Source organism: Mauremys reevesii, linkage group 19 (genome assembly GCF_016161935.1).
Source record: "Mauremys reevesii isolate NIE-2019 linkage group 19, ASM1616193v1, whole genome shotgun sequence".
NCBI lineage: Eukaryota > Metazoa > Chordata > Testudines > Geoemydidae > Mauremys > Mauremys reevesii.
This window is the reverse complement of record NC_052641.1, coordinates 12,973,404-12,990,938: the sequence shown is the minus strand read 5'-3', so window position 1 is coordinate 12,990,938 and position 17,535 is coordinate 12,973,404. Positions and strand designations below refer to the sequence as shown.

The 17,535-nt window shown below is 48.6% G+C and overlaps 1 protein-coding gene across 5 annotated transcripts; it reads right to left on the bottom strand.

Annotated features, from left to right (window-relative positions):
• Window positions 1-1,476: 1,476 nt before the first annotated feature.
• Window positions 1,477-8,703, bottom strand: DPM2 (dolichyl-phosphate mannosyltransferase subunit 2, regulatory). Of its 5 annotated transcripts, XM_039505949.1 has the most exons (5): window positions 8,548-8,620; window positions 8,162-8,275; window positions 5,223-5,312; window positions 3,743-3,845; window positions 1,477-3,441 (listed from the first exon to the last, which is right to left on the bottom strand). In XM_039505949.1, exons 3-5 carry the CDS (start codon window positions 5,301-5,303, stop codon window positions 3,383-3,385), a joined length of 243 nt encoding a protein of 80 aa, XP_039361883.1. In that variant the 5' UTR covers window positions 5,304-5,312; window positions 8,162-8,275; window positions 8,548-8,620; the 3' UTR covers window positions 1,477-3,382. The 5 variants fall into 5 exon arrangements, with proteins under 5 accessions (XP_039361883.1, XP_039361880.1, XP_039361884.1 ...); XM_039505946.1 differs by lacking the exon at window positions 8,162-8,275 and having other exon boundaries at window positions 8,548-8,703; XM_039505950.1 differs by lacking the exons at window positions 8,162-8,275; window positions 8,548-8,620 and adding an exon at window positions 7,888-8,141.
• Between the last annotated feature and the right edge of the window lie 8,832 nt (window positions 8,704-17,535).

Genomic DNA, 17,535 nt, shown 5'->3' with positions numbered 1-17,535 from the left:
GGCTCCTTCCTGCTTGAGAAAGGAGCAGACACCTCACCCATGGTGAGCCTTCGTCCCTGCAGCTTCTAGAACATCTCAGGGGGTAAAAACTGCCTTCCCTTTTGGCAAGAGACAGCGGTGTCTCTTTTAAACACATCGTGCCAGAGTAACCCCGTGAAGACACTGGCAGAAGCACTCCGGGGGAGCAGAAGGCAGCAGGCTCCTGAGAGAAGAGTGAGGAATCCCCTTCATCTGGGACATTTCACACTAAACTGGACCACTCGCTGGCAAGCACCAGTCTCTGGCTCTGGGCCCTGTGCTCATTCCACCAGGGCAGGCAGCCTCCCCCAGTCCCTCCCCCCGGCTCACTAGACCCACTGGACAGCTGAACCATTCTCCTGACAGACAGGCCATCCTGACACTGTCCCCCCCACCCCATACACACACACTCCACACTCTGTTCATACTTGCCCTTATCTGTGAGCCTCTCCAGTGAAAATGCTCTGGAGAGAGAGTCCCTGGGCTTGTTCCAGTGACGCAAGCAGAATCCCTGGGATTATTCCAGCAGCATCCTAGGGTAGCTGGGGTTAGAAAACACAGGGAGTGGAAGCTGGAGGCAGCAGATCCGCGAAGGTTGGTGGGAAGAAATGAAGCAGCAGCAGCTCCAGGCTAGGGAAGGTGCCTGGAGTTGCTAAGAGATGAGGCTTTTGCTTCCTTTTTTCCCCAGAGCACCCAGAGGTGGAGCGACCTCATACTCATGGGAGCTGCCGCCGTTGCTCGTATTTCCAAGTGCTGAGGAAAGCAGACGGAGAAGTGCAGCTGGAGAGCTCTTGAGTGGGAAGCAAGAGAGCTGGAGCAATAGGTGGTGTAGAAAGGAAACGGAGGGATTTAGACTAGCCCAACCCCCACCACCTCTGACACAGGGCTCATTCAGCACAGGGAAGATGTCAGTCCCAGCAGACTGGCCTGCTGGGGGGAGGGCATTGGCAGCAGAGTGGGTACACAGTGCAGCCAGGGGGCCTTTGCCGAAGGGCTCTAAATAGAAACGTCCTGGCTGGAATCTTGCGGTTCTCACCCTATAGCCCAACCCCAATGGGAAAGTGCCAGAGCAGCAGCTGCAAGTGGGGCTGGAGGAAAGAGATGAAAGAGCCACCCCGAGGCTTCCCGGAGCAGAGGGGCCGAGGCACATGGGGAGCTGGGAGCGATCTGAATATTCTAGAGCCTCCAGCACAGAGCACGTGGGCAGCCCCGGTCTTGGCTGAGATCAGCTTCTGCACTGTCCCTGGCCATTAGGGAGCAGGTAAAAGGGAGCCATTAAAGATCATTGTTCTAGCACAGGGGACTGTCACACCCTACCGAAGAGTCCCCTTCTTTTTGCACAGTTTAATGGAGTCACAGCAGTAGGTGCAAACCAGGCTTGTCTAAGGCAAGTTAGCGAGCTGGTTCATAACCCTTTGGGTCTGGCAACTGGCACATGTTCTCCTTGGAGTTTTGTGCCCTGGCCCCCACTCTATTCTTTTACCATTTGTCTAAGATGCTGTTATCAGGTTTGCTTCTTGGCTGGTTAATTCTTTGACAGGCTCTGGCGTGATGCTGCAGAAAGGCTCCCCGGAGTTGTGCTAGCATCTGCTCCTGGCAGCAGGCCCCTCATAGGCAGAGAAAATGGCACCATGCAGTCCTTACCATTGCTGCTGGAACAAGAACCCAGCTTTGATGGCGTTCCAGTGCTGAGCGTTAGCAGACCGGTCAGGAAAATCAGAGATGCCACGAAGCATCTAAACCGCTGAACCCGAGCCTTGGTTATGGTATCTCTGCGCCTTAACAGACCAACCCATGATTTATCCTAGAGAAACTACAAATCTGCACCCCCATCCCCAACATGCTGCCCCTTGGCATCATGCCTGATCACCCTGCTCCAGAGGGCTCTCCATGTCACGTACCCAGCTCTCTAGCATGCAGCAGATCATGGTATAATACAGGACTCAACAGCAACAGCAGAATGAGGACAGGAGCGAGAACCGGTCACTCCCCAGCAGGGCTTTCACAGAGGCTGCACAGTGCTCCTACGGTTACATGCAGGCTGTTTTCTGATTCATTGATCTGGTGGCAAGGTTTGCTTCCCATAATGTCACTTCACTCACTCACCCCCCACCCCCCTCTGGAGCAGTGGAAGAACATAGACCGAGATACTGCATAATATTTATTGAGACTCCAGTTCTTCACATTCAAACAGAGCTGCCAGGACTCTACCTCCAGGGTTTGAAGCAAGTCAGCCTGCTAAGGCGTGAAAACACCTTGCTGCTTCAGCCCTGCCTGGCGCAGAAAGAGCACAGCTCCAGGCACCTTGCATGATCTTCCCTCTCACAGTCCTATGCTAACCAGGAATGTGGAAAGTTGTTCATAAGTATAAAGCAGAGCCAGTGGCTTCACTGGACCAGTATTAATACCACATTTATCAGGACAGTATCTGAGCCCCTCTCCCCTTCTTCCCCAGTTGCTGTTCAGCAGAGCAGGACTTTCTTCTCCAGCCCCTTCAATGCACACACACTGCGGATAATAGAACAGCATGGAGAACAGTGGTGCATCTTCTGCACAACAGCAGAGGACCTCACCTCTTTATAGCCTCCTTGCAGAGGAGGTAATGAAGCTCGTGGCATCCCCGTACCATGCAATGCACGGTGGAGAGGCCACCTTTCCCCTGACTAAGACAGAACAGACAGCCTGTGTGTGTATAAGAGCAGGTGGACTGGAGTGGAATGTGATCCGTCGGCAGTAACACTATTCATACAAGATGCTGATGGTTCACCACTCCTCTAGTAGGTAAGTGAGGAGGGGGATCTCTCCCCAACCTGCCCCCTGAGCCTGAGACAGGAGCACTTTTTTATCCATGGTTTTGTTTTTTCACATATTGGATCCACTATAAAAAGTACTAAAGTAACCAGTTAAAAAATGAAAGAAACAAACCAAGTAAAGGAGATGTCTGCAGCAGAGAGGAGGAAAGTCATTCAAGTCTGAGCCCTTTGCTCACTAGCACTGCCTGGTGCCAGAACAGCATCACCTTAGTACAGTGCAAGGACTGTAGAGTCCAAAGCCACCCGTCTGCCAAGATTATCCCTAACCTGGGTACAGGTTCAGCAGGGCTGGTGTTCTGGTCCCTCGCTAGAGGAATCCTGTGGGTCAGACAGTTTCACTTCCCTTTGGGCAGTAAATTGTAAACTATAGCTGCATACGAGTCTCAGGGTAGGGATCACGGAAAGAGGGTGCAGCAAAGTCCAACATCCATTGAAGCATGTGACAGAGTCTTAGAGCGGAGTGTCCTCTTGTTTCTGCAGGTGAAAGTCTTGTCCCTGTTGAGACGCTCCAGGCCAGGCACCTTCTCCCTGCCTCTCCCATCCTGCTGTCTTCAGTCTGATTTCTTTGCAGGTTTTCTGTTCTTCCACATCACAATCACTATAAACACCCCTAACACAGGAAAGAGAGAGAGAGAGAGAGAGACTGAGTAAAACATAACCCCCGCAACTACTGTGGCTTTTTAAGCACACAGCTATGAGAAATGGAACCTCATCATAGAAGGAGAGAGAGAGGCAATTCCACTGTGCAGAAGCTCACACTGGTGGAATCACAGTCACAGACAGGGCACTGCTGTGAGGAAGCTCACACCACATAAGCCTTAGATACTGGCAGTTCACTGCTGTCAGTGATCAGATGAAACGTTAGTGACCAACTTTTAAAGAGATCAGAATAAGACAGAAATGGGACTCACCTACAAACAGCACCAGAAGGAGCCCTGCGATCACAGGAATGGTAACCGAATACTCCCTGGGCAAGAAGAACTTATGAATCCCGTGATCGCTGTCAATGAAGGGCTGCAGGAAACAAAAGTGAAGGGCACCACTAAATCGGGCAATACACCCAGGACTTTATGGCTGCAATGCCAGGACAGTTAACCTCAAGAGCTACAATTAACCTTAGGCTTGAAAAAAAGTAATGAGAGAACATGCCTGTTCAATACCCTAGACTAGCGTGCACTAGGGACTTCAGGTACAGCTGCACACAGAGAATGTAATAAGCAAAGGGCAGCTGAACAAGTGCAATATATCCATGGTAGTGTAGTAAGCATGTGACACCGGGGATGTCTGAAGTGCTGCTGTCTAGTGGCTTGAGCATAGGAGCAAAAAAACCTCAGGAGTTCTAATTCAGATTCCCTCATTGCCTGAGACTGAACAAACCACTTATCCCCAGGAGGGTTTCAGCTTCCCTCGCTGAGGAAGTCACTGTACTATTTATGCCACTTCACAAAGGTGTTGCAGGTGTAGTTAAACGCTGCAGAACACTTTGCACCTATACCCACTGCTACCAGATAACCCGTTTACAACATAGGGATGTATAAGGTTAACCGGTAAGCATTAGGCTTACTGGTTAACCAACATTAACCGTTAACCTCAGCAGCCAGCCCTGGCTGGGCCAGTCCCACCAGAGCTACCTCAGCTAACGGTTCACCAGTTAAACAATGGAATTTTAATCGTTTAACCAGTTCACTTTTTAAATCGATATTTACAGCCCTAGTACAGTGCTCTAACGTTCAGAGAGTGTACAAACAATACAGGATTTGTAACAGCAGAGCAATAAGCTTTTGATTTCAGAGGGGGAACCCAAAAACGTTCAGAGCTTGGACTGGAAGCTACCAGGGATTTAGATGCCAATCCAAAGCTTTAACAAACCTCTCAAGTCTGAAAAACTGGCCTGGACAGCTCAAAAAAGATGCTTCCTTGTATGATTTCCTATACTTCCTGCTTTCTACTGGGCTGGAGATCCCACATGAATGGACTCTCGTATTTCAGTTCTGCCACTTCCCATGCAAACCAGAAAACAGATGGGGCACAGAAGTGAAAAATAATGGGAGAACAACCCTTTTTTGAAAACCCCAGAACTGTTTTGGGTGAAGGTTCAAATGTGTGGAATGCTGCAGTTCTTGCTTTATCCACACCAGTGCACCTACCCAACAGGGCGCACTGCTACGGATAACCCTAGAGTTATCCCTTGTGGTTGACCTTTGGGTGAAGGCTCAAATGATCAAGGTTTTAAATGGCAGACTGGGCAAGGAGTTTTTAGTAATTGCTTTTCAGCTTGCACATACCTAGACAAACAGAGTAACACCTCTAAAGAAAGTCTAAAAAAACCCCCACACACAACAGCAAAGCCATTGAGACTGCAATAAGCACAGTATGGGCGGGGATCCGTACCAGTATAATAATCCAGATGGTGTAGTAAACAAAAAGAAGGAGGCTAAAGGCTACCAAGCCAAATCCCACCAGTTGGTCCATTGCTGTAGCCTGAAATATAAGAGTAAAAAGTCAAAACAATTCAGATCCTCAACTGAATTATAGTCAGTATAAATGGCATAATGACATTTAAAGTACAAGGGAATATTACAGCGCCTAGTATAAGGGCCCTGGTCCATAATGTTGACCTGAATTTGATGGGTTAGTTGTTACGGCTCGCCACTGATCGCATCCGACCAGAAGATTTATAGGTTCTTGTCCAGTTCAGACTAGAGGGTCCGAGAACTCAGAGAGTTCTATATCAGGAGAGGCCTCTTGGAGTGCTTGGCAAAGACATTTACACTGAGGACAACACCACGTTGATAAAAACTTTATTGAGATTAACAAAAGAATAATAAATGCTATGAAATGTATGACTGCAAAACAGTAAAAGAATTCCAAAACTTCCTATTATAAGTTTCAGAGAAGTAGCCGTGTTAGTTTGTATCAGCAAAAACAACAAGGTCCTTGTGGCACCTTAGAGACTAACAAATTTATTTGGGCATAAGCTTTCGTGGGCTAAAACCCACTTCTTCAGATGCACGGAGTGGAAAATACAGCAGGCAGATATATATACACAGTACATGAAAAGATGGGAGTTGTCTTACCAAATGTGTGTGGCGGGGGTCAGTTCTAATGAGACAATTTAATTAAAGTGAATTGTAATGTATTATAATAGCCCACTTCCACTTTAATTGAAGTTAGGAATGTTGAGTAGTTCTACTACACTACACAAACTACGCTGAAAGCATGATAGAAGACAGACTAGTATCAGAGGGGTAGCCATGTTAGTCTGGATCTGTAAAAGCAGCAAAGAGTCCTGTGGCACCTTATAGACTAACAAACGTATTAGAGCATGAGCTCGTCATTGGATGCATGTAGTGGAAATTTCCAGGGGCAGGTGTGTATATATATATGCAAGCAAGAAGCAGGCTAGAGATAACGAGGTTAGATCAATCAGGGAGGATGAGGCCCTCTTCTAGCAGTTGAGGTGTGAACACCAAGGGAGGAGAAACTGCTTTTGTAGTTGGCTAGCCATTCAGAGTCTGTGTTTAATCCTGAGCATGGTGTCAAATTTGCAGATGAACTGAAGCTCAGCAGTTTCTCTTTGAAGTCTGGTCCTGCAGATTTTTTGCTGCAGGATGGCTACCTTTAAAAAGATAGACTGATAGGTAGATAAAAGGATAGTCTATAAAATATAGGAGGACAAAGAAAGGAAAGAGCTAAAAGCCCCCTATGATATCCTTACAAGGTATTTTATAGGATCCTGACGCTATGCAATTCAGGCCCAACCTACTGTACCCAAATCTTATTTCCATACCTTAATGGGTACTCTTATTTTATAGGTTAGTGGATTATGACACTTATTCTCTACATATTATCTCACTCCAAAAACTGCCAATCTAGGCTCTCTTGGCGACTTCCAGGTTTGTGGTATACCCTGCGGTTACCAATCAGTTGCAGACACTGGATAAATCTGTTCAGCGTTGTGTGCAGTTCCTCCCTTTGGTTCCCCAAAGTTCAGGGACCATTCCTATCTGTGGCAAAGGTTGCCAGCTTTTATGCTGACTTACTCTTAACTGATTACACTTTTAGCTATTTAGAGATCTTACTGGATACAGGCTGGTAGGCTTCTTGCATTTCAGCAAAACTTATTCTAAGTATTATTATTAGGAAACACACATTATATGTCTCCACACATCTTAATGTCATAGGAATTAATACTGATAAAATATAAGAATGAAATGGATTAATTCAGAGACAGAAACATATTATTTGATAGGGCTGGCTAGATTAGTAGGATACAATAGCTAGCAAAATAATCCTAGGTGCTACAATAACTAGCGCTCCTACCTGCTATGGTAGTACAAATAAATAATAATGCAGTTATATGTATCCTTTCTAGGTTGCAGTGTTTATTTAACTCCTGGCCATGAAGATACACCACTGTAGTTTTGGAACAAAAGGAAAAATACTTGGCAATAATATTGCCATAAATGCCTCAGTGATAAAATCCATCCCCTCTTGCTCTGAAATAGTGACAGATTTCTTATCAGGCTTTTGTGAGATGCTTATCATCTCATGGTTCACTCAGTTACTCTTACTGCAGCAATGTCCCCTGTGCTATGATCCTAGAAATCTCAAGCTGAGCAGATCAGTAAGTAGATGGGAGATCATCTAGGACAGTGGTCCCCAACCTTTTTCGCCTGGCGGGCGCCTCTGGATGATGCTGCTTGTCCCGTGTTGGGGACCCCGATCTAGGAAAGCCCAGGAAGCTGTCAGAAGTGGTGGTGGTGATTCACTGCAGTCAGCACTGACTTTTATCCTGAAGGGTGTTAAGAGGCAGTGCGATACTAGGGTGTCTCTTTTTTTCCCCCTTTTAAATTATATGGAAAACTAAGACCCTGAGCACCTGAGATTATTAATGAGCCCAAGTCACTTTCTGAAAGAGCAGGGATGTTAACTTCCCTATCCTGGCCATATTCTAATTTACATAATTACAACCTGGCTGCCCAATCAACTCCCGAGTTCAATTTATTTTGATAATCTTCACACCTTGCATTTCATGAATGCTCAAATTCCTCACCTCACCTCAACACAACATTAACACAGCTTCATTGTGAGGCCAATATAATCCTATGATTCAAACACCAACATGTTCACGTATGAGAATCCTAAGGTGATCTTCATCGCTGAAAAGCAGCCACCTCTGGGGTGGAACATGGATGCCATTCTGCGTTACTAAATGATGCTTTGAAAGAGAAGTGAAGGGGGAATCCCTCAGCCAAGAGCAACTGGGTGATGGGGGTGAGGACTGGATCCATGGTGGGGAAACAGAATGCCATGAAGAGGGTTGGAACCTGGCCTGGACACTTGGGTTAACCCTGCGTGTGGGAGCCTCTGGACCTCCAGTGCCCAGGTCCTGCGGTTTATATCATCCCATGAACGCTACAGCTCCAGCAGCACAGCACCGCCTAGCAACGGGGAAAGCCCCAAGGGGAAATTAACCCTCCACTCCGAACTCTTGCCTGCCTCCCCCCGCCGCCCAGGGGGAATTAACCCCTTCGCGCCCCTCCCCCGCCGCCCAGGGGGAATTAACCCCTTCGCGCCCCTCCCCCGCCGCCGCCCAAGGGGAATTAACCCCTTCACGTCCGCGTCCCGCCTGCCGCCGGGCTGAAGGGAAACCAGCCCACACTAATTTCCTCCCCCAAGGAGCTGTCGGGACCCACCCATCCCCCCGCCTCACCATGGTCCTCTGCCGATCGCGGCCACTGACTCCCCGCAGCCCGCCCACCAGGCTCAGACACTTCCGGGAGCACCGGGCCAATCAGCAACCAGCATTTAGGCCTCTCAGCATCACGGGAGTTGTCCTGGCACAATTGCATCATGGGGGATGTAGGCTCTAGTGCACTTTCCCCCAGGGCATTATGGGAGTTGTAGGCTCTACGTAGCCCTTTCCCCAGCGCATGATGGGGAATGTAGAAGCAGCAAAGAATCCTGTGGCACCTTATAGACTAACAGATGTTGTGGCCCCTTCCCCCAGGGCATCATGGGGGATGTAGGCTCTACGTGGCCCTTCCCCAGGGCATGATGGGGGATGTAGGCTGTGCTGCAGGCTTGTCTTTCCAAGCCCCTGGGGACCGCGGTGTAGGCAACGGCTGGGGGTGTGACTGTAACAGACCTATGCCTCATTCATCATGTGACAGCAATCAATGTTAACCCCTAAATCCTTTGAAATGGGGACCTTAAAGGGGCCATGTGTTACTCAAAGTGGGCCCCAACTTTCCTTTTTGTAAAATCAAGATTTTATCAAACATGAAGCCAACGCTGTGTGTCCGGCAGCGGTTTTCTTTTTAATTCCAAGAGAAAGAGCCCACCTTTTCCTTTCCACCAAACAAACCTTCCTCTGCAGGGTTTGTAGGACCCAAGAGTGGAACTAACTATAAATAAAAACCAACTCTAGGCTGTCTCCATTGCCCAAGCAAGGAAGCGCAAAAGGAAAACAGACCAGAAAAACACACGCTGTTTAAAATTATTTCCAATAATCCTGAGCTAGAAAATTTCTTCCCACCTCCCATCAGGAGATTTTACAAAACCAACGTTTAGTTTATAACCCACAGGGAAAGGCTGCGTCCAGCTCCCCTCCTCAGCCTAGCTGGGCTTTAATCAATAGGCCGGGAGGATCCCTCCTCTGGCCCCCTTCCGATCTCTTCCCTCAAAGGGGAGGCTGGGTGGGTTTGCTCTGGTATTTGTCACCTAAGTTCCAGCATGATCAGGTCCCAGACATGTTCTCCATGTAGGATGGGACGATCAAACGTTCTGCTTCTCAGCTGCTTGTGGGTTCAATTTGGGGGACTCCTCCCAACAGACAGGATGCATAAAGGTGAGCCCCTGTACATCCCTGATGAAGGTGGGACAGGTTTGATCAATCTAGCTGTAGTGATGCACCTGGAAAAGTTTCTTGAGTTCAACGGGTAGCTGTCTCAGGAAGAACAGGGAAGAGGGCTGGAGGTCTCAGCCTTGTTCAGTCACTTTCAGCAAGCCAACAGACTTCGCTGCCACAGGCTGCCTGGATGCAGCAGCATGTTTAATAGTCAGGTAAGGAAGAAGGCTAGTTGGTTGTGAACCAAACAGTAACATTCCTTTTAGCAAGCATGGCTGCAGCTCTTAGGCTAACATTAAAGGGTCAGATAAAACTAACAGGGACAGTAAGCAAGGTTAGGTGGTTGTATAAAACCGTCAGGAGGCAGCAGATTACATTTCCATTAGGGAGGTTCTTAAGTAAAGCCTGAGTGATTTGTTGTATAGGGGTAACATTTTCAAAGTAGCTTAGTAGCCAGCCAGTAGCCCAAGTCCCACTTTCAAAGGTGAAAAGCACTTTTAGGAGAAAATCAGTGAGACGTTAGGCTAAGTCCCTTGGGTGCTTTTGAAATGTTTGCCCTAGATCTAGTCACAGACAACATGGGAAATATTCATGTGCAACTGGTGGAAAGCTGGGGAGCATGTGGAAAACTTCAGAAAAAAATTTGTGACCAAGTCAGAAATAGAATCGTTCTAGAAAAATTCAGGATACACCCAGCCCAGTCCCGTCTGTTTTCTCTCTTAGGGACCCCAGCTCCAGGGATAAAACTACCCGCTATATTGGCTACAGAGAACATGACACCAATGAATTTAATTACAGCAACACTACGCACATCCTCACTGTTACTTCTCACGGTAATTGCAAGAAGTGGAGGATTTCAACCTCAGAGCTTGTCTATACAGGGAAATGTACTGACATAATTATACTGTATAGTTATACCTTAAATAATTGATATGGACACTAAAGGATCCCAAAACTCAGAGGGAGGGGGAAAAATGGGCAGGATTAGCAGGCTCCAAAGGGAAGGATGCAAGCCCTGGGAAATGAGCCCCCTTGCCTAGAAAGAGGACTGCAGCAAAGCGCGGTGTCACTTCTCCTGGGGGTAGCTCTCCCCTAGCCACCCACCAAGCCTTTCCCCCAGCAGTGAATCAGACCCTTTAAATACTCTGCCTTAGGGCTTGTCTAGGAGGGGAAATGTACCAGTGTCATGATACCAGTATAACTAGTCACACAGTAGAGCCCTGTTCACTGCAGACACTGACAGATCCCTGCATGGAATTCAGTTGTTGCTTCAGGGTCCCCCAGAAAACCAGCTCCGGCCTTTGGGGTCCAAGAAGACCAAACTTGGGGTGGGGATGGCCAAGACCAGTTCATAGATATGGGGAAGGCATTTGGGCCTCCAATGAGATGGGAAGGGTTGCTCTGGGCTTAGTGTGACCAGGTGTCCTGATTTTATAGGGACAGTCCTGATTTTTGGGTCTTTTTCTTCTATAGGCTCCTATTATCCCCCCACTCCCTGTCCCGATTTTTCTGGTCACCCTATCTGGGCTCCTCCTAGATGCCACTCGAGGCTGTATTGGGGAGAGGTTGTCCTGGGGGTCTGGGCACCAGCTCCCTTCACACAGTAATGCTAATGCTCGCTCTGCCTGTCTCCAGCCCTGTCCAACAACCCCCTGAAGACTCTGGGTCGTTCCAACTGCAGCTCCCTGCACTCTGCTTCTTATGCCTCAGGAGACTTTTTTTCCCAGCAGAGCCCCTGCCCCAAAAGCTGCCAGCCTGAGGATGTGGGGCCTGGCTGCATCATACTCATCCTGTTTGCAGTGGCTGTAGCCCTTTAGTTTGTGTTCGGTGAGTAGATCTCTCAGCCCCCAACCCCTCCCAGTTCCTGCAAAGCAGCAGCAAGGCAGGGGATGGGGGAGCACATTTGCTTTGCCTCAAAAGTTCTGCTTCGATCCAGCCTGGTTGGAGACTTGGGTGTGGTGTCCGGTTACTAGTGGGCAAGGAGCAGGAAACCATAGGAAAATTGGCCAGTGACAGACAGGTGACTTTGGAGAAGGTTTTCCATGTCACAGGAGGCCTGGACTGACTCTGGACGTAGCCCTCTAGAGGACTGGGCCTTAACCAAGCCAGATTAGTTGTGTGTTTCCTACTCAGCCCCAAGACTGAGGGCTTGTCTGCGGGTGCAGACACTAGCTACGCTGAAGGGAGAGCCCCTCTCATCAGCATGTCTCCACCTCCCTAAGAGGAGGTATCTCTGTCAAGGAGTTCGGTCAGTATAACTATATCCCTCGGGTGTGGATTTTTCACACCCCCAAGCGACGTTGTTATACTGACATAGGTTTGTAGTGTAGACCAAGCCTCAACATAGCTACATTGATCAGGGGTGTGAAAAAACTACCCTGGTCTGATAGAGCTCTGCCCACCTCCCCTCAATGTAGACACCGCTACACCCACACAGACGCTGCAGCATCGAGGCAGACCCTCAGGCAAAGCCCCATTCTAGCCGTGTAATGTTATGGGTGTGGGTGCGAGGGGGGGGCAGAAGGGAGGGGAATCAAAGAAGGTTTGAGGGACTGAGCTGGATTTTTGACAGCACTGTGGCTAGTTACACAGATCGCCCAGCACTAGGGGGAGCAGCTGTCCCGGGAAGCCAGGCACGTTCCTGTTTTCAGGGCTGGCCCTGGTCAGTTTTACACACACAGCCACCTCTGATCAAATGAGAGAGACAGTGGAACTGATAGCGGCCCCAGTAACAGGCCAGGTCCCATATTGCCCTAGTGCCACACCTGCAGCAGTCCATGCGCTGCCTTTTACCCTCCCATGGATGCACCTGAAGGCTGGAGAGAGGCCCTGCTCCAGGCAGAGCTGTATGCACTGAGCTAGGGTGACCAGATGTCCCGATTTTATAGGGACAGTCCTGATTTTTGGGTCTTTTTCTTGTATAGATTCCTATTACCCCCCACCCCCGTCCTGATTTTTCACATTTGCTGTCTGGTCACCCTACACTGAGCCCACCTGATGCTGCAAGAGGCTACTTACCAGACTTGGGGCAGGAGCCCTGCTTTTCCTCACTGTCCTTACGGCAGCCCCAAGGCCTGGATTCCGGCAAGGCAGGGGATGAGGGGGAGAGACCCAGAATTGCGCGAAGGAGTGTGAGATAAAGGAAAAAAGGCGTCGAGTGAAAGAGAAAGGAAGAGACACCAAGAACATGACCCAGGAGGAGGAAGAATGTTTAGAGAGAGGCCTATCTCAATCCTGGGATGGTAGGCAGAGCCCACCGCCACCACAAGGGTGTGTCTACGCAGCCAGTGGCCACCCCTGGCAGTGAGTCTCCCAGCCCAGGTGACAGACTCAGGGCTGATCTACACTGGAAATGGACAATGGCATAGCTGCATTCCTCAGGGGGTGTGAACAATCCAACCCCCTGAGACGGAGCTACGCCGACCTAACTCCCGCCGCAGACCATGCTGGGCTCTTCTGTTGACCTAGTTGCCGCCTCTCAGGATGGTGGATTAACTACAGCAATGGGGGACCCCCTCCCATCGGCATAGATCGCTGTGGAGATGTCCCCCAAAAGGCCCTCCCCCTCAGATGAAGGAAGGGCCCGAGAACCCAGCATGTAAAAGCAATTTCAGGGGCCAAAAAGTGACCAGAGTGCAGGGACAGAGTGAAAGTGAGGGATCCAGAAGAGGATGCCCACTGCTCCAAGGAGTCAGTGGATGCCTCCTGGGGCTGGATGGGCTCATGGATAAGGGTCAGGGAAAAGGCCCCAGAGAATGCCCCCTCCTCACTTCCTCCTCCAAGAGTGATGGATGGCTGCCTTGAGCGGGACCAGAAGGGTGACGGGGTCATTTCAGGATTTGACTGAGTAGGAGAGATGAACACAAGGGTGGTGGGGCCTGCACTCCCAGGGTTAGACTCCTCAGAATGGCCCTCTGTCCCCTGCGTACTGCCGGAGGAATCCGGATCAGCAGCTCTGGTGCAGGCTCTGCTACTGGTCTGAGGACTGGAAGATGATCACGCCCAGGAAGAGTCCAGCCCAGCACGGCAGCAGAGGCTGAGGAAAGTCTCCCATTTCAGTGGACTGGTACGATCTGGTGCTTAGATTAGGATGCCTGGGTTCCAGTCACTCTGTGGCTTGGGCAACCAATTTCGCCAGCTCTGTGCTTTAGTTTCTGCCTTGTAACCTGCTGATGCCACAAACACAAGCAACCCTGTGTAGCAGTGAAATCACTGGGGCTATTTCAGGTAGGCAGAATCTGCCAGACTGAACCTGTGTGTCTTCGGAAAGACAAATTAGCTTTTGTTGAGGCGAGTATCAAGATGCACGAGGCCATGTGAGTGACCCACGCAGAGGCCAGCGGTGATAGAAGGAAGTTATAAAATAGGAATCAAAGGGATTAGTTGGTATGACAGAGCTGCTGGAAAAACAAAAGGCCTGAAGGAAATGTGGCCTAGTAGGCAGAGCACTGGACTGGCCTCAGAAGTGCTGGGTTCTGTTCCTGGCCCTGCCTCTGGCCCGCTGCGTGACCTCGGGTAAGACACGTCACTGTTCTGTACCTCAGTTTCCCCAGCTGTCCAACAGGGATGGTACTGACCTCCTTTGTACAGTGCTGTGAGATCTACTGCTGAAGAGGGAGGTACTGTTGTTATTCTCCACTGCTTGCATCCCAGGAGTCGTTCAAATCCATGTGAAAAGAGTACAAGCCGCCAATCCCCCAGGGGAATGCAACCGACTGGTGCGGTAACTACGCAGAAGTGACTACACCAGGTGCCAGGCAGGGGAGAAAAGGCCCACAGTATTTGCCAAGATGGATGAACCACCGCAGGCATTGAAAATCCAAGACAGTGCACGCTTACAGACAGGACACTGCGCCCCGGGAGCCCCAATCAAGGAACTCAGCAGAAGGGGGAGCCCATGACAGAACAGGCAGACGGAAGTAGCCACCATCCCACATGGCCCCCAGAAGTTGATCTTCTAGCTGTGTAGGAGTGTGGAGGGATCACTGTGGGGGAAGGAAGTGTCTGTCTGCCTCCAGCTGTCTTACAGTGTAAGCTCTCTGAAGCAGGGACTGTCTCTGTTCTGTGTTTGCACCTAGCACAATGGGGGAATGGTCCATGGCCGGTACTCCTAGGTGCTACTGAAATACGAATTACAGCAAACAGAGATGCAATACATCTCCACACGGTAAAAGCCTTCAGATCTCCCTGGTGTTGAAGAGAATCATTTTGGATTCCCATTATCTGGCAGTACTAGAACCAGCTGCCTCTGCAAGTGACGATGCAGCATGGAGAGGTAGGAAGGGACGCCTACACCTTCCGCTAGATTGGGTAGCGCAGACCTCCTGTCTTATTTGGGAGATGGGGATATGTTTTCATCCACTAAAAAGAGACAGGCCCTGAGGCCTGAACTCTCATGGGACCTACCAATTGTTTTGCTTAATCTCCCCCTGAAAGGCACATCATAGTGGAAAAATCAGCCTCCCACTCCCTGATTAGCTGCTGTTTCCCAACAAGCTGCAGACAGTACCAGGAGGAAGGCCCAAAGCTGGGGAAGAGGTTGGAGAATGCAGAAGGCATTCATTGCAGAAGAGCTAACCGACACAAGGAATGATTCCGGGGATTTCCACATTTATGAAAAGAACCAGGGAGGATTGAGTCAGATGCGAAAAGCATCATCATTTCCAGATTGTTTGCTGACGTACAGCAACGGGCAAGAGGCAGGGAATCTTGAAGGCTAGGAATTACTCACTGCCACAGGAGACTTCATTTCAATGCTACGCCAGGCTTTGCAAACTGGATATTAATTTAATGTGTTTGAAAAGCCTGAACAAAATATTTACTTCCAAAGGAAACCAGATTGTGCTGTTTGCTGAAACACATGATCACTCTGTGCACTGGTGCATACAAGCTGAATATTTCATCCTGGGCTGTCTCCCATTAGGGCCCTGAGTTTCTTAAATATAAAATAGTCTTGAAACGAAAACCTAGCTGGAGATGTAGTTAGAGAGTTCCAAAAAAGCCCATTTTTTTTCTTTAATGATTTGATTAAGATCCTTTCATGGACCACAGTCCACCTTCTCCTTCCAAGTGTTGAAAAATCCCATTATGCTGTGGGAACTGGCAAACCAGAACAGCCAAAAAAGCCCATATTGAAACAGCAGATCAGCAGCTAGATAATCACTGAATTCTCCGTAGCCATGAAGGATGCATTTCTATTTAACCCACAATCTAGTTGTTTGACGTTGTTTGTTAACTCATGAAGTGATCTATTGAGAATCTAGGGGGTTTACAGCCAATGCTGATTTAAGAGTTTGCTCTATTTAGCACAGAGGCATGTAGAGATTTAATTAATCTCCCTGACTAGGTTATGATGAGTGATCAGACAGTATATCACAAGTCTATCTAGATTCTAGGACAGGGGTAGGCAACCTATGGCACCCGTGCCAAAGGCAGCACTCGAGCTGATTTTCAGTGGCGCTCACACTGGCCGGGTCCTGGCCACCGGTCCGGGGGGCTCTGCATTTTAATTTAATTTTAAATGAAGCTTCTTGAACATTTTAAAAACCTTATTTACTTTACATACAACAGTAGTTTAGTTATATATTATAGACTTATAGGTCGAGACCTTCTAAAAATGTTAAAATGTATGACCAGCACCCAAAACCTTAAATTAGAGTGAATAAATGAAGACTCGGCACAGCACTTCTGAAAGGTTGCCGACCCATGTTCTAGGACAAGTAACTTATCATTGGTAGGGTGCCATCAGCTTAGTGGATATGAACTGACTGCTTTTCAAACATCCTGCCAACTTGAGAAAAGAACTTCATTCAAATCCAGAAACCTCTCATTAATAGTGAGCTCTACTTCATATCCTTCTGAAGACTGTTTTATGACTTCAGAACAGCTCCTGGCCAGGAGACCAAATCCAGCAAGGACACTGGCTGGGCCATAACCTTGCTCACGTTATGTAGCCAAGGTGAGAAATCTGCCCCTCACAAAAAGCGAGGTGAGGGTGGAGACAACTGACAATGATTAGCGGTGTTTAAAGTAATGTTTGTAAAGGGCTTTGAGGAGAAATCTCTACCTATTGTTGCAAGAAACCAGATTAAATGCTCTTAGGTGTAGATAAGAATCAAGTGAGCCACCTCCCTCCCTAAAAATGTTAAATGCTGAAAGCCCTTCCTTCCTGAACTGGAAAGTCACAAATGCCATGGAATTTGGCTGGATTGCAATTTGGCTCTGAAGACTTGAGGAAGGAATCTAAGTTTGCACATTCCAGTTTCTAATTGGACTCCATTCCTGATTCCTTCTTGCCTGCTCTTGCTGGGCCTTAGGGCTTGTCTAGATGGGGGAAACTTCCTGGTGTAGCTAGAACTGAAGAACTGTTCCTCGCTAGCTATTCTGGTAGAACTGCCCTGGTAGACACGATTTCAAAATAAGTTATTTTATTTCAGACTAATTACTTCATTTCCAATGGCTCTGCTCCGGAACAGTGGCCCCAGCCCAGGCAGTTGGTCTGGAATAGCTAGAGCAGATTATTCCACTATACCTGTGCCAGGTAGTTTCTCCCATGTAGACAAGGACATATTCACAGCAGCACTGGAGCCTGGCTTCCCAGAAAGAAGCTAAAATGATGGAACCTAGAAAGGACTTGCTCCTTGTGGGTTTCACCCTCCTCCAGACTGTCTCTCTGATAGACCAGGGGAAGCTGGGGACCCTTTCCCCTCTCCCAATACAATGAAGGGGGGGAGGCACACCCTTCTAGTCTGATCTCCTGTATAACACAGGCTATAGAGTTTCCCCAAAATAATTCCTAGAATAGATCTTTTAGAAACAAACGCCCAGGCTGAATTTAATAATGCTCAGTGA

Bases quoted from the DNA above. Each gene is read 5' to 3' on its own strand.
- DPM2 (XM_039505946.1), bottom strand. The intron at 3,846-5,222 runs GTACGGATCCCC...TGTTTCCTGCAG, and splicing joins CCATCTGGATTATTATACTG to CCCTTCATTGACAGCGATCA. The intron at 3,442-3,742 runs GTGAGTCCCATT...TTCCTGTGTTAG, and splicing joins CCTTCTGGTGCTGTTTGTAG to GGGTGTTTATAGTGATTGTG.